The sequence below is a fragment of the Equus asinus genome, chromosome 28 (genome assembly GCF_041296235.1).
Source record: "Equus asinus isolate D_3611 breed Donkey chromosome 28, EquAss-T2T_v2, whole genome shotgun sequence".
In the NCBI taxonomy this organism is placed as follows: Eukaryota; Metazoa; Chordata; class Mammalia; order Perissodactyla; family Equidae; genus Equus; species Equus asinus.
Window position 1 is genome coordinate 32,505,735 of NC_091817.1, and position 16,183 is coordinate 32,521,917.

At 56.9% G+C, this 16,183-nt stretch overlaps 1 protein-coding gene across 8 annotated transcripts; it reads right to left on the reverse strand.

The window, feature by feature from the left end:
* Positions 1–51: 51 nt before the first annotated feature.
* FHOD1 (formin homology 2 domain containing 1) lies at positions 52–16,160 on the reverse strand. Of its 8 annotated transcripts, XM_070500174.1 has the most exons (25): positions 15,853–15,976; positions 12,865–12,967; positions 7,965–8,071; positions 7,525–7,589; positions 7,119–7,186; positions 6,941–7,046; positions 6,770–6,864; positions 6,391–6,502; positions 6,210–6,304; positions 5,963–6,106; positions 5,694–5,839; positions 5,397–5,615; positions 5,252–5,275; positions 4,817–4,870; positions 3,853–3,968; positions 3,161–3,765; positions 2,692–2,847; positions 2,280–2,462; positions 2,073–2,192; positions 1,834–1,995; positions 1,235–1,425; positions 952–1,144; positions 708–870; positions 436–636; positions 52–363 (listed from the first exon to the last, which is right to left on the reverse strand). In XM_070500174.1, the coding sequence occupies exons 3-25, from the start codon at positions 7,991–7,993 to the stop codon at positions 281–283; spliced, it is 3,330 nt and encodes a 1,109-aa protein (XP_070356275.1). In that variant the 5' UTR covers positions 7,994–8,071; positions 12,865–12,967; positions 15,853–15,976; the 3' UTR covers positions 52–280. The 8 variants fall into 8 exon arrangements, 6 of the variants coding, with proteins under 6 accessions (XP_070356275.1, XP_044617637.2, XP_070356276.1 ...); XR_011498927.1 differs by lacking the exon at positions 12,865–12,967 and having other exon boundaries at positions 708–866; positions 15,853–16,146; XM_044761702.2 differs by lacking the exon at positions 12,865–12,967 and having other exon boundaries at positions 15,853–16,144.
* Between the last annotated feature and the right edge of the window lie 23 nt (positions 16,161–16,183).

Here is a 16,183-nt window from a genome sequence, read left to right on the forward strand (position 1 = left end):
CTCACGCTATAGACTCAGCATAGTGGGTACCTTGAAAGAAGAAAACAGCTCTTGGATTAGCTAGGAAAATTTTATTATGCTCCATGCATTCAGGGAGCTCATACATGCATACACACGCACACAAGCACACACAGCTAATACTGCTCCAGGCACTGACCCCTGGGCACAGAGTGGCCCTGGAGTTGAGAAGAGGCCCACACTTCTGCTCTGGTCCCTCCTCACTCTACAGTCTCTTGCACTGCAGACCGGGGCCCAGAAAGATGTCCTGGAGGCAGCGCCTTCACACCTCCAGGTCAGAACCCTTGCTCAGTCCCAGTGCCTGCACCAGGTCCTCTCCGAGCCCGCTCTTCAACGTCCGCCTCACTGCAAGGACAGAGCAAGGTTGGAGGGGGTTGATGGGGTTAAGGCAGCAGCAGGCGGGTGAGGAGTACTCACAAGACTTGCGGTTGCCACGGGAACGCTTGCGTTCTCGAGCAGCTAAGGCGCGAGGACTGCTCTTGGTCACTGACTGCACTAGCAGGTCCATGATCTCATCTGAAGTGTCACTGGGTAAACTGGAGCCTGGGGATTCTTCTGGGGGTACAGTGGAGGGCCCCACTGCTGTGGGCACGACTGGGGAGCTGTTCTGGACCATGCCTGAGGGAGGCCAGATAGGGAAGTCAGAGGTGGCCTAAGAGCCCATTGCCCCCAGTGGCCACAGGTCCCACCTCTGCTGCGGCGACCATGTGTGGTGTCCTCAGGCTTGCTGGTGAGCAGAATCTTCATGCTGGCATGACTGTCGGCATCACCCCGGCCTGGCCCGCTGCCCACAGCCACTGGGACAGATGGGTTGCTGGGGGCTTCCCCAGCCACACCAGAAAACTTCTCTGTCTGGGGAGGAGAAAATGGTGAGCTGGAAGTAGGGGGAGGAAACCATGGGGGTAGCAGTCAAGACCTGGAAGGGGCACTGACCTCAGTGATCATGCGTCCCCGGGTCTTGTTGCGCTCACGGTATGTGGCCCGCTTCTGCTGCTGCTGCAGCACCCGTTCCCGGCAAGTCCGATACTCCAGTGCGAACTCCCGCAGCGTATGGCAGAACTGCATGATGCGCACTTCGCGAGCTGCCTGTGCAGTGTACCCCAGGTACAGCAGGAAGGCACGGAACCTAGGCAAGTTGGAGTGGGGAGGGATGGTGAGTCCTGCTTGGGGTTTGAGGGATGGTGGTGGTGTTCCTGCCTCTGGCCCATGTCCCCACCTGTTGCAGACACGGCGGTGCACTACCCGCAGCATGGCAACACGGCGGGCACACTGGGCCAGGAAGTGGGTGAGGCGGGCACGCAGGGCTGGGGCCAGCTCGTGCTTGGCCAAGCTCCGCAGACTCTCCTCAGCTGCCCGGCTCCGGCGCTCTAGCTGCCCCAGGTTCTCAGTCAGCTGCTCAAAGTCAACCTGGAAAAGCAGTGGGTACACATGCTATCCCCCCTGTAGAAAGACACTGCCTAAGGCTGCCTCTGTGCCAGGCTGGCCAGCCTGGGCCCTAGAGACACAGATAGCCAAGATTTGGCCCCTATCCTCCAAAAGCTCACAGTCTAATGCAAGAGACAGACAAATCCATTTGATGCAATGGGGAACAGAGGTTTCTTGGGGGAAGTGGTAGGTAAATTGAGACAAAGACTGAGTAGGTATAGCCAGGCCAATAGACAAAGGAGTGTTTCCGGCAGAGGACACAGCCCACACAAAGACCTGTAGCCAAGCAAGCCCTGCACAGCTGCCCAAATAGGGAGAAGGGGAAGAAGCCAGCCCCAGCAAGCCACCTCCCTCGTACCGTGGCCAGTCTTAGTCAGGTCTGGTGCTAACCTTGGCACAACGGGTCAGGGCAGGGATTTCTGAGTAGAGGTCGGAGGAATCAGGCCGGGTCTGGAGCACCAAGGAGCAGAGATGGTGCAGCAGTGACTGCCGGCGCACTGTGTCCTTCACCTCTGACACCTTCTCCAGGTAGCTCAGTTCAAAGCCGCTGCTCTGAAAGGACCCTGTCTGAGCCTAGGCCTGGCTGCCTCAAGAGCCCTGGCCCCCAGCTCTCATGTGCTGTCACTCACCTGGGAGCCATTGAGGAAGTTGCCCACAGCCAGCAGGGTGGCCAGGATGCAGCGGAAGGTGGCATTTTGCACCAGCTGTTCCATACCCACTTTCAGATCAAATAGTGGTTCTGCAATTTCCTGGTATGGGAGACCAGGCACTCTCAGACTACATTGTCATCATTCTCACCTGCCCCCACTGCCTGTCCCACTCCATGACCCAGGTACCCGCTCCATGCTGTCATAGTCCAGCTTGAAGGCCCAGAGTTGTAGCCGAGCAGCCAGGGCCCCAATGGAGGCAAGAATCATCAGGAAATTCTCGGCTGGGCCCAGGGGTATGTCAGGATTGGCCAGATGGGCCTCCTCGATCTTCTGCCGCTCCTCATCCGTGGGCATCATGGTCAGTAGCTTCTAAGGATACAACCACCACCCCACAAAGGTCCCTCAGTGCTGGCCTGAGGCCTCAGGCATTGGTTTTGACTCCTCCCTAGGTCATCTTGGGGATCCTCAGAGTCTGGGGACTGTTCTGAAAAAATGCCAAGCCCATGCCCACTCCTGGAGGGACAGGAAATGCCCACTGACCAAAGGAGAGGGCTGGAGCTCCCACCTCCCTCTCACACCCCGAGCTGGGTATCCCCACCTCAATGCCATCCTTGCTGACAGCAAACTCATCAAAATTGAGCAGGGCCGCCTTGATGACGTGCACAGGTGGCAGTGTGGTTAGGCCAATGTTGATGGCGTTGCTGCGCTTGGGATCCAGCACTGTGGTCATTGTCCGGCGGCCCTCACCAGCTTTCTTTGAGGTTGGGGGAAGGGCAATGTAAGATTGGGAAAGGTATTAGCTGGGGCAACAATTTAAGAGGACAGTCCAAGCCCCCCCAAATGGCCAAATGGTGGGGTCACCTCACAACTGGGGATCAGGGATGTGTAAGACCTTGGGATGAGCTTAGATTCTAGTTAGGGCTCTGCTGATCCCTTGTTGAGAGACCTCAGACAAGCCCCTATTCCTTTCTTTGCTTCGGTTTCCCCGTGTGGGAAACGAGTGGCAGCCCCAGGAGTTCAGACCCTTGAGCTGATTCCCTCCCTTCTCTAGATGAGGGTGTGTTTACCTTGGAAGGCAGCACGTCCTTGGCACGGGACTCGAACAGGTGTTCCAGCCGGGCTGTGTCCACTGAGACAGGCTCCAGTGAGGCCCACAGGGTGGGACAAGGACCAAAGTGGCTCTGAGAGCCTCCATGGCCCCCAGCCAGCTTTAGCTCCCGCCAGAAAAGTTTTACTGTCTTCCTCTTTGTAGGGAGGGCTAGGCCATCAGGTACTGAAGGAGGAGGAGGGGCAGCCAGGGGTGGAGGTGGTGGGAATGGGCTTTTGATGAGTGGGGGAGGTGGGGGTGGAGGAGGCGGGGGGCCTCCAGAGAGCAGAGGCACTGGGGGTGGTGGGGGCAGGACCCCTTTCCCAGCCTCCACAGACTCTGTGTTCAGCATGTCCTGGTCTTCATCCTCCCCCAGATCTGAGAAGTCCAGGTCCCCAATGCAGAGCTTGGGTATACGGATAGGGAATTCCCGGATGGGCTCAACCTTGGGGCTTGGTGAGGCCAGTGTCTCCTCGGGCTCTGGCTCAAGACTCTGCTGGGCCCGGAGTAGGACTCGGGGGGTAGGGCTCTGGGGTGTTCTGGGTGCAGGGGCTGGTTCTGGGGAGTCCCATAGTTTCCGGGTATCTAGAAGAAAGGAAGCAGCTGTCAGCATCATGCCCTCTGTGGGGCAACAGGGCAACACGTGTGGATTCTGCCCACCCACCTACTCACCTGGGTGCCTATCCACCTCATCAGGCATGGCCCCAGCCAGCGTCTCTGCCCGGCCCTGGGCCAGCGCAGCCTGCTTCTCTGTTTCCGCCGCTGCCACATTCTCCAGGAACCGGGCTCTGGGGGGAGGCACCTGTCAGTAAGGATGTCTGACATACCCCAGCCCAGGGTGGTGCACATGCCTTGCTGGGCCCCTGGGCACTGCCCCTAATTGCAGGCACACACAGACACACAGGGAACAGTCCATGCGCTCAGCAACCCAGGACCTGCTCCCCAAGGCAGCTCCTGTTCAGTCCTCCACAGCTGGGGAGGGTCACTTCCAACCCAGCACTCCCAGGTCAACACACAGGGAGAAGTTCTACTTAATACCTAACTTGCAACTTTGCTGCTGTTCTTGCTCACTATGCTTATTCTAGAAAAAGGCCCTTAAAGCAGGGGAAGGGGATAGCTGTCCCAATGGGCACACCAGGCTCTCCATCCCTTAGCACGTCTGGTATCTTCTGAGAGCTATGGCCTATGCCCAGAAAAGGCCTGGTAAACAGCAGGCACTCAGTTTATGCTGAAGTCATGAATGTGATCCACTGTCTCTTTTGTGGCCCCTCCAGCCTCTGTTGGCCCTCACTCCCTGGCCTTCCCTTAGCCCTAGGTTGCTCCTCCACCTCCACACCACACAGCACCCTAGATCCCCTCCTTGCCCTATTCCTGGGCTGAGGACATGGAGAATGGTTGGGAGTCCATGTCCTCATCTCTGGTGGAAGCTGTTAAAGTGTCACTATTGGAGCACAAGGACTACTAATACCCCAGTGAACTCAGTACTTGGGTAACTGAGGAGGCACAAGTCTGGGAGAGAAGGGGCCTGAGGGTTCCCCAGCTCTGGCTGCATCAGGCACGTGGAACCCCCGCTGGGGGAAGCAATGCTGAAGCCCTGAGCACATGGCAGGCCTGGCAGGCTGGCTTCTGTACTTACTCCAGCCTGGCCTGCCCAGTAGGGGACTGGGGGACAGGTGGGCTCTCAGGGGCCCTGGGTGGGGGGATGAGAGGAAGAGATGGTAATTGTGGTGCCTGCTCCGCCCCAAAGCCCAGTTGTTCACACCCACACAGAGCAGGGCAGTGATACCAGAGGTTCCTTCTCACCACAGTGGGAAGAGAAGGGGGGTGGGGGAGGCATGACATGAGGAAACTGGAAGTGGAGGGGAGAGACACATGAAGCAGGAAGGGTGCTGTATGAGACAAGGACAGAGCAGAACAAGAGAGTCAGTAACAGAGAAACACAAAGACAGATGGGGGTAGGGAGACAGAGGACAAGTGGCAAAGATGGGGGAATGCCAGAAAGAGATAAAGAGAAACCGCAGGAGGAGGAGGTCCAGTCAGAGCTGAACCCCACCCCTCAGCAGTCACTTACCAAACAGGAGCAGTTTGGTGAAGTCTGGAAAGAAAGAGAGAAAGCACGCGTTTGGGCAGAGGAGGCGGAGGGCCTGTGGAGGGGCGCAAAGCAGAGGGACAGTTGGAGGGAGGACTCCGAGGACGGCCTCTGTCTCTCTACTTACTTGTAGATGCTCCTCTCGCAGGAGCTGTCGGAGGAGGGCGCCACGGAGATGGTAGGAAAGAGGCTCACCGAGGTACGGAGGCCAGAGGCAGGGCCCACCGGGCTGGAGGTGGGGCCTGTCGGTGGAGCAGGGCCGGTGGAGGAGGAGGTGGGGGCTAGCGGCGAGGCGGGGCTTGTGGGGCTGGAGGCGGGGCCTGTCGGCGAGGCGAGGCCTGAGGGGCTGGAGTCGGGGCCTGTCAGGAGATAGGCTACGGGCCGGCCAATCCACCCCTCCCCATCTGACGAGGCGCGTTCTTACCCAGGCTCAGGGGCGCGCACAGGGCAGCCCCCGCCTTCTAGAGATCGGCGGCTCCTCTTGCCCTCCTCTGAAGACGGCTTTCGGCGCTCCCGCCGCCCACCTGGGGCGGCTTCCTCGATGTCTCCATCCTCCAACCGCAGGGCGCTCTAGCAGAGGTGCGCCCAGATGTGAGTGGCTGAGGCCCACGTAGGTGGGATGGAATGCTGGGGAACTGCGCCCTCTCTATCCCCTCCTCTCACCCCCAGTCGAGCCCTGGCAGCCCAGCCCACCTCGTAAAGCACAAGCTGGGCACGCAGGTCGACATCAGTGCCCGCAGTGCCCAAGAGGCGCTGGACCAGTGCCTCCATGCCCTGCTGCTCCAGTGCATCCGTCACGTCATAGAAGGAGTCCTGATCTGGGAGCGCTGCCAGTGTCTGGAAGGTGGAGAGGCGAGGGCAAGGTTAAGGCTGATGGGGACCAGAAGTCAAGAGCCCTAGAGGCCCAGAATTGGCGCTTGGTTCTCCCCCCGACACACACCTTGTTGATGAGTGTGACTGTGTACACCAGCAACTCGGGGTCAGCACCATTCTTCTCCTCCAGGATAGACACAAGATTGGCCCATGGAAGAGCACCTGCCACACAGAAAAGGGAGCAGTCATAGGGGGACAGGTAGGAGAGAGGGCTCTGAGTGGTGGGGGAAGGAGGGACAGTCTCTGACCGGTAGCGCTGGCCACAGAGTTGACTGCACAGATGAACAGCGGTGCGTTGTTCTCAGAGTATTCCACAAATACCAGGAGCAGCTTCAGGGCTGTCTTCACTACCAAGCGGGACTGGGGGGAGGGGTCAACACATATGAGTGGGGCTTGGGCCAGACTTGTGCCAGCTCCTGGTGGGGAGGGGGAAGGGCTTCTGGGGCTGGACCCAGACAGGAGAGTCTAAGCAGAAAGACTCTGGCTCCAGGCCCAGGTGTTGAAGTGCCTTCTAGGCTTAGAGGGGCCTCAGACTCACTCCATTCCAGCCCACTTTGCAGAAGAGGAAACTGAGGCCCAGTGAGAGGCAGTGGGAAAGGATGTATGGCTTCATGGAGGGCCACTTACCAGGCTGGCACACAGTGTGTACAGCCACTGCACGGTCTCACTGTGAGCTACCACCCCTAGCATCCCATCCACAAAAAGCATCAGCTGGCCTAGTGCTGGGGACACATAAACAAGAAGAGGTCAGTAAGGGGTTGACGAGGGCAGGGGCCATCGGGGAGGAGTGGGGCTAACCTCGGAGGATGTAGCTCTGGTAGTTGTGGTCGGCAGCAGCACCCACACGGATCAGGCAACTCAGCCCCTCTGAATGCACGAATTCAGGCACCAGGTCCTTGTCCTCCTGGGGACACCATGTAGGAGTTTAGGGGGGCTCCAGCTGGATACCCACACCCAGCCCACCTCTGGGCCTCACCTGGAAGATCTGCTTTAGTGAGAAGAGGGAGCGGCGGAGCTCAGGGCCACTGGAGCCATACAACTTTTCTGCAAGGGGTAGGTGGGCATGGAAACCTCAAGAGGACACAGACACCCTCTTCTACTGGGACACAACCACAACCCCCTGCCAAAGAATATTCTAGTACTCTTGAAGCCCTCATCCCCTCCTCCATTTCCCTGATTCTGGGCAGCCCCCACCACAGTCTAGCTGTGGCATTAACCCTGGCCCTGGAAGGAGAGGTCAGGATAGGAATGGGGAGGGGCCACAAATCTTGTCTCTGATCTGCCTTGTCCACTGTCCAGCACAGGCCTGAAAGAAACTGAGCCAGCTGGGCTGTGTGTGTGTGGGGGGGTGTTGCTGGACACTGATGCCCTCACACACTTACCCAAGATGGCATTAACCCTCACGGAGAGCTGGGTCCGCAGGATCAGCGTAGGCTTCCGCCCTTTGCTAGAATCAAGCAGTCCAGTCAGCAGCTCCCAGCCCATCCCTCAGGGTCCCTCCCCCTAGGCCAAGGCAGCCAAAGACCTCTCCACATGGCAACTCTGGCCCAGCTCCTTCCTCCTCAACTGCTCCTCCAAGGGCCCAAGGGTTAGCCAGACAGGCGGGTTTGTACAACCACAGGTATCTCAGGTATGTGGAAGAGCCCCTTACTCCTATCTGGGGCAGCAGGTAACACTGTGCCATTCCCCTGGTACAGTTCCTGGGAGGTGACCCATAGCCCAGGCTAGAGATCAGGTGTCTTGGCTGCTGACACTTGAACCAACCCCTGGTGGGGGAAATGATGGGGGCCAGCCTTGCCTTCCTGGTCCCATCAGCTCTGACCTGATCTCTTCATAGAAGCCCTCCAGCATCTCCCGCTGCTCTTCCAGGGACAGCTCAGGGTCCAGGTAGTATCCAGAGGGAGACACTTGCAGGGCACAGTCCTCTAGCTGAGGGCAAAGGGAACAGCTGTCAGGGCTGGGAAAGAGGTGGCAGGGGTATGTATGGAGACCTGTGAGCTCCTACCTCCCACTCAGCGCGCTGGCCCAGAGGCACACTACAAGGGTCTGCACTGCAGCCATGCATTCCTTCAGCAGTCGGATGTCATGTGCCTACTATATGCAAAGCCCATATATCGCAGATGCCAGGCTTTCTGCCCCTTTGTATGTGCTATGTCTTCTCCTGGCTAACACCCGCCCATTCTTTAGGTTTCAGATTAGGGTTCTAGGTACTTTTACCCTAAGCATCTTTGCCGTAGACATCTTTGCATTTTTGCTGCAAACACATTTGCCACATAACTAACTGGACGTAAGGCAATTTTGCCATATAATATAAAATAACTGGTTGACAGTTTGGTTTTGACTAGAAAATAGGGTAACAAAACTTACTGAAAGTGTGAAATAAGAGAGTGGAAAGCCAGATTGCATACTATACTAGAAAATGATAACACATCAGTGTGCAAATCCTTTGGTAAGCAGTCATCCCCTCCCACCCATCAAAAGCAAAAGTTACCAAGCTATGGCAAATATAAAAGAGGTGGCTAGTCATTCACAACAGCCTTCAAGAGCATTAATTATCAATTCTTTAGCTAATTTAGATACAACAGCTTGTTCCCTAATGCTGTTGTTACCAAATTTATTACTCAATATTAGAAGTTGGAGGCAAAAGAAGAATCAGGCTCCTCCTTCTGTCCCCGCCTCCCACAAAAGAAATGGTTATATGATTCCTGATAAGTTTCTTGAAAACGGTGAAAATTTTTTGTTATTTTTTTAAAGATTTTATTTTTCCTTTTTCTCTCCAAAGCCCCCGGTACATAGTTGTGTATTTGTAGTTGTGGGTCCTTCTACTTGTGGCATGTGGGATGCCGCCTCAGCATGGCTTGATGAGTGGGGCCATGTCTGTGCCCAGGATTCGAACTGGCAAAACCCTGGGCCACTGAAGTGGAGCGCACAAACTTAACCACTCGGTCACGGACACGGCCCCCATTTTTTGCTATTTGATAGCGGAGAATGTGATGGGGACAGAATTTTGGTAATTGGCACAGAATCTGGCTTAGATGATTTGGTGAAATATAAGGATTAGGCATATGATGGAACATTTAAATGTAGTCCAGGTATGTACTACATGTTTCATTATGTCCTTTTTTATGTTCCTCTTATTTTATTTTTTGTTATTTCATCTTCTACAGTAAAATTGCCTTACGGCCAATTAGTTACGGGAAAAAAATGTTTGCGGCAAAAATACTTACGGTGAAAATACCAGATACCTGAACTTCTCTAGTCAATGCTATATAACCCACTCCACCCTGTGTGTATACCCCCTCTGAGGCCTTCCACACAGCATTATTATATCCTAGACACACATCCCCTTCCTCACTAGCCACGTGTTCTCTGGGTTCAGGCACCATGTCTGTCCTGCCCCATGCTATATCTGCAGAGCCTAGCACAGCACGTGGCACACAGTAAGTGCTCACTGAATGTTTGTTGAGCTAACAAACATGAATGAGGGAGGGGAAAGGAGAGAAGATAGGAGGAAGTTCCTACCTTCGAGGAAGTTCACAACCCTTCGGGGTGATAAGCTGCAGCCACAAAACATTCAAGCCCAGGGAGAAAGTGTTAAGAATGCTGACAGGTGCAAACCCAGCTGAGAGGGGGCTGTGTGTGTGTGTGTCTCCCTGAATAAGACAGTGAGGAGTTGGGACTAATCCATAGGCTCTCAGTCACTCCAGGCCTCAGGGTCTTTGCCTTGCCCCCAAGTGGGTCACAGTTACCATGGTCCTAGCTGGACCTCAGAGGTCTCCAAGGGGTCTATTGAAGACCAAATTTTAGAGTCTGACTCAGTCAGTCTACAGTGAGTCCCCGAAACCTGCCTTGCAACAAGAAGGCACACGTTCCATCCATGTGTCTGCTTCCCATGTCTCCCTCCCCCTGAGCTGGCTCCCCTCTACCACCACCTGGCATGACACTTGGCCCCTTGAGAAGTGCCTGTAGAGAGGCCTGGTGAGGTGACTCTGGAGAGTCTGAGGCAGCACTGTGCCTCTCACAGACACCTCCCCCATAGCACAGCACCAGTGTGCAGGACTTGGCAAAGTCCCTTTGACTTGAGTGGCCCCCCACCTTTGAGGTGTCATGGCCCAGGGAGAGCCCACCTCTGGAGAGGCAGGGTGTCTCTGGTCTTCATCTTACTGGGAAAGTCAACCCCAACATTTGTCCTCCTGTTTCGTCAGCCCTGCCCTGCTCTGGACTCAGCCCAAGGGCTTCCAGCTGCCCTTGGTCCCCTGGGGGGAAGGGAGTCCAGCAGCAGCCCCTACCCCTGCCTCTGCTTAGCGCCTCTGCTCATTCCTGAGAGCCTGACCCAGCTCCTTCCTGGCAGTTTGGCCTGTGAGGCCCTCGGGTGATGCCCCCCCACCCCACCCCACCCCCGCCTGGGACATGGGACATAGGACAAACACTCCAGCCTGTTCTCTGTCCCACTTCCTGCCTGGCTGCTTGCCCTCCCCAGGCCATGGGCGGGCCTGGCCTCTCTTCCCTCCCTGGGAGCAGAATCATCTTCTCCAGGGTCTACTGGGAACAGGCTTGAGATGGGGCAGCAAGGCCCCAGGGCTGGGGTACTTCATCCAGGGTCAGCTCAACTGAGGGCAACCCCACATTCCTCCTGACCGCTCTTCCCACAAGGTGACTCAGCAGCCTACCCACCCCTCCCCCAACCAGGCACAGCTGATTTCCTTCCACCTTGGACTGGAGGATTCTGGGACCCTACAGAACCATATCTCCCCCAGAGCCACAAACCCCCTCAGGGATCCCCCAAATCACACACATATAGACTAGCTCATTCATTCAGACATTCACGAACCAGGCTGGTTTCAGGTGCTGAGACGCTGCCTCTGCCTTCCTTGCCTTCCAGCCCAATGAGGGGGCAAAGGGGGCAGGCAGGCTTGACTCAGAAAAAGGCCACACATAAATGTAGAAGCACACCTGCCATGGGTGCTAAGAAAGGGGAGGGGTGGAGTACTGTAAAGGTAAACACTGGAGAGGTGATCAGATTACACCTGGTAATTGCTCACACAGCCAGGTATATGGTAAGGTATACATATGCTCACTGACCATGCACAGGCCCAAGAAGCATACTCAGAAGGCTCAGGCCCAGCACACTCTCTTCCCTTCCTGCAAGCATACTTGCATGCTCTAATCCCAAGTGAGCAGAGAATGCCCTCTCCTTCCAGGATACCTGGGAAGCCTGCATCCATTTGGGGCAGAGTCCTGCAGACTAAGTGCTCCACCACCCCCACCCTCCTCGGATGACCAGGTTTAATCCCTTTCCCTCTGTGGTGGTATCCATGGCCTCCCTAGCCACTTCACCTGTCTAATCCTGCCAGGGCCTCATTTCTGGGGAGGAGGTCCAGAGATAACAGCCAGACCAAAGCTTCTAGAACAATGACCCCCACCCCAAGCTGTCTGTCCTGGCTGGAGATGGGCCGTGGTGAGCTAGGGTCAGGCATGCAGCAAACAGTGGAGACTTCCTGCCAGCTGGGTGATGCTTGTCCCTCACACCCCTGGCCCCTTCCTGGGGTCACCATTCTGAGAGCCAAACCTCTGGGCCTTGTTTCTCACACCCTGGGGCTGGGCCAGGCCAGAGTAAGCCCAAACCCTGGTCCCTGCTGACAGTGCTTCAGGTCAGCATATAGTATGGACCCACATGCTTGATTCCCTCCTGGCTCTTGTCTTCTGCACTTCTCTGCTGTCTCTCTTGTGGTGGAGTCCCTCCCCCATTCTTCCCAGGCTCAGCCCCTCACTTCAGCCTCCAGCCCACTTTTCTCTTGATTCTCTGGGCTTAGGCTTTTCTGGAAGCCTGAACCAACTGGTTACATATGGTTTTATATGGAGGCCAAGCTCAGGGGTCCATGGTGTATACTCCTGGATACTTTTGATAACAGTGTAATCAGGTGAGAATGAATATGCCAGGGCCATGCCCAAGGAAGATGGAGAAGACAGCAGAATTTTACACTGAAAGACTCTTGTTTTAGGAAATAATTTGTTAACTGCCTTTTTCTTCTCCTTTCCCAGAAACACAAGACCCTGTGCTCTGATGATCCTCCTTTCTTGTTATCTTGGGTCTCCAACTAGACCATGACTTCCTGGATTAGATGACATGGATGGGCCCTGAACAGGGAAACTCACATTTGTTATGCCTCCTCTAGGCCACTGAGTTGCCTATTTTGTTGAATTCTCCCGATAATCTTACAGATGAGGAAAACATGGCTCAGAAATTCAGTGAATTTGCCCCATTCTAGGAATGGAACCAGGGCTAACTGACCTAGATCTTGGGTGGATGGAATTTGGAAGTGCTCCAGGGAACCGTGGAGGGGAAGAGGAGCGAGGTCTGGGGCCTGAAGGCTTGCCAAGGGCTGGAGATCACCCCTCAGTTCTCTGGACTCTGCAAATACCCCAAACTGGTCCTCCCAGTTGCAGCAAGGGAGCACAAATAAATACACACACACACACACATATATACACCATACATGCTGGTGTAGCAGTGCCTACTTCTGCCAGGACCTAGGTCCTGGGGTCCCTCATCAGGCTGCGGTCCAGGCTCTCTAGCCCAGAATGATCAGCAAATTGGACATGCCGACCCCAGGGAAAGCTGGGAAGAGGCCATGACTCATGCCCACATCCCCATCTTCTATAGTTTCCCAAAGAAACCTCCATATCAGGGCTCAGTTCATCATTAGAGCACCCCATCTTACCCTTAAGCATCCTCTGGGACCCCTCCAGTTGGTCCTTGTCCCAGCAGTTCAGGTTCACACTTTAGCCCCCTTGCCTTAACTGCTTCTGAGGGGGAAACTGAGGCTGGAGTAGGAAGGGGCAAGGTCAGGAAACACTTAGGGACCGTGCCATCCCTGTCCTACTCTGATCTTTAGCCACAGCTGGGGAATCAAAGTTGCTGGTAATTTCTAGGGTTAATCTTGCTGCCAGGAGTAGGGCATTCCTCTGGCCTGTGTATCAGGGTCAGAGCAGCACCCAGGTCCCCCTGCCCAGAGTCCAGGGAGAAGTCAGTGCTATCCCAGATGTGGCAGGGCCTGAGGGTTTCTGGGAGGAGCTCCTAAGGCACCACCCAGAAGGGCAAAGGGTAGCAGGGAGGGCTGGACTGGGCAGCTCTGGGTAAAGAGATAAGACGTAAGGCCAGTGGGCCAGGTTCTTTCCTGGGCTGGGAGAGGCTCTTGCACAGAGAAAGAGAGATACTCCTGATTTCCCCTGGGGACACCAAGCATGGCCCAAGGCACTGCCAGGACCCTCCCCCACCCAAGGGCCAGGAGATGAGTCAGAGGCTGTGGCCAGGAGCTTCCTCCTAGACTGGGAGGAAATGAGCAAGGCCTACTCAGACCTGAAAGCTCTGAATCCTTTAAAAAGGAAGCCCCCTGGGGAACTCTATAGGCTAGGCCCAGCCCAATGGGGTGTGTGGGGTGGAGCTCCAGAGAGAAGGTAGGCTGGGTCTCTGTATATTCCAGGAGGAGGCAGGGTCTGCAGGGATGATGGAGATCAGTGCCCAGAGTGGGAAGGCAGACATCATTTGGCTGTGTCCTGTTCCCCTGCTGGACAACTGTACAGAGGAAGAAGCAATGAGGAGAGAACCCCTTCCTCTTCTTTCTGCTCTACAGCCTGGGACAGGGACTGCTGGGTTTCTGGGCCACCTCTTCCCTCTAGAGGGCTACTGAGGCAGGCCTGAGTCCTATCTGTACCCATGGGGCACACACTTATAGGCCTAGGGGAGGAACGAGCTGTTGACATTTCCTGCAAGGAGGGGCCCTGCTCCCCCTCCCTCAGCTCTCTGATGTCCCTGCCCCTACCCTATTCTCAGCCTTTCTTCCTCCAATGTTCTATTCTGGGGCTGTGGTCACAGTTTATATTTGGGACGAGCACATCACAGTGCATCTGACCATTCCTGGCACAGCTGCCAGCCCCAGGGAGTCCTGGCTCCAAGCACCGTGGTAACCCAGTGTGCCTGCCCCCATATCCTGCCTGTGGGGGATATGGCAGTCCTCAGGTACACCAAGTGGGATATCCTGAAAGTGGGGAGACCGGGAAGAACCGAGTTGTGGGGGACTTAACACATTCTCTATCCAAGCTCAGTAGTGTCCTCAGGGAGTAAACAACAGAGGGCAGAACACCTGGTGGGGAGAGAGATGGGTCCCTAAATGAAGGGGAGAAGTAAGGGGTGCTTCTGAGCCTCTTTCCTGTAGCTGACTTCCCAAAGCTGCCCCTAATTGGGGAGAGGGGTGTCAGGGCTAAGTCCTGTCTTAGAGTGGAGGATGGAGGAATACTGTGTTCTCTGTAGTGCTCCAGGCTTATTTCAGCAGCAGGAGTTCCAGGAGCCTGGAGGCAGTATCCTGGCCCCAGTTCAGCACCCCTTTCTCCCCAGTGCCCATCCTGAATGGGAGGTGGTCTTGGGCTGGACATACTTCTTCCAGGCCCACTTTAGTTTGCCTCTTTGAACAGGGCGGGGTGGTGGGGGAGGGTGCATCAAAAGTTTGGAGTGGGCAGTGTGCTGCAACCTTCAAGCCGTGGCCTTGAAGTCCGGGCTCTGCCGAGACACGCGCCACTCCTGAGGATAATAGTCTTACCACCTCTCCCGCCCGCGCTCGGAGGCGGGGCTGGTCCGCAGAGCAAGGAATGCAGGCTGGGGGCCCGGCGCCCGGGGCACATTCCAGGAGAGACCCCGGGCCCGGGGGGCAAGTTTACGCAACTCGGCGCCCAGCTAAGGCTAGGAGCAGGGGAGCGCACCACCACAAACTCTCTCTCTTCCTCGCCACTCGGAGCGAACGGACTGGAGGGGAACCCCCAGGGATGGTAGCGCTTCTCCCACAGTCCTGGCCCGGAAACTCAGTGTGCCGGAAAGGGCTGCCTGCGGGGGGCTGAGCGCCGCGAGCGGGAGGGGAGGTAGGGCCGGCCATCTGGAAAAAGGCCTCCCCCGGCACTGTGCACGAGTCAGCTCCGGGGCGCAGGCAAACTAGGGCAGGCCGGCGGTTTAAAATTAGCCCGGCCCGCCCCCTCCCTTCCAGCCGTGGGCCAGCGTCTGCGAGTGTACGGGACGGTGGGAGCGGTGACTCAAAGGGCTATTCCACCAGCGCAGCCTCCCGCGCTCGGCGTGTCCTGGGCCGGGCCGCTTCCTGGGGACTCCGCTCACCCCGTGAAGTCTCTTCTCCACCGGCACTCCCAAGCCGGGCCCTCACCTGCTAGGGCAACACTCTATCCCACAGGACCCAATCCAGCCTCCAGACCCCGCTCGAAGCCTTTGCTACCTCTAGTGACCCGCCCCGGGTCTGCCCCTCCTCGTGGTCCCGCCCCCATCTCACCTGAAGCAGGTGGAAGCTGGCCCCTCCCCAACTCCGCCTCCTGGGTCCGCTACCACCCAAATATCTACAGTCACCCTCTCGGGAGCAGTTACGTAGGCAGACAGGCAGCGAGTGGACCCCGAGCATCTCCCTAGGTGGGCCTCACTTGGAGGGGCAGCCCGGGTGGCGCAGACCAGAAGCTCCCATCTCCCTTCTTCAGCTTCCCCTCAACTTAAGAGGCAGCCCCCGCCAGCGAGGCAGCATGAACCTTGTGGCCTCAACCGAAGACGTTCCCGCAGGAACACACCCGCTCCAGCCTCTCCCCTAGGGGCACCTCCCAGAGGCTTTAATCGCCGATCCTGAACCTTCGATCGCCCCCAACCTTTCTCCGGCCCCCCTCACCTTGAGCGGCGCCCCCAGCAGGCGGTGCAGCGTGGGTATCTGCGCACCCAGGGGCAGCGCCGCGTCGAGGCAGCAGGTGGGGGCCCGGCGCGGCTCCGGCAAGTTGGCACATGAGAAGGGATCGGTGTCCTCCAGGTACTGCACCCGCACGGTCACCACAGATTCCGGTTCCCCGTCCCCCCGGTCTTCCCCTCCCGCCATGGCTCTGCCACTGGCTTGCACTGCGCGCCTCCGGGCGGGTCCCAGCCCCACCGCCGCGTCTACTCAACTAACTCACTCTGTAGTCTGGGCCGGGCCGGACCGGACGCCGCCTAGGAGGGGCGGAGCCAGA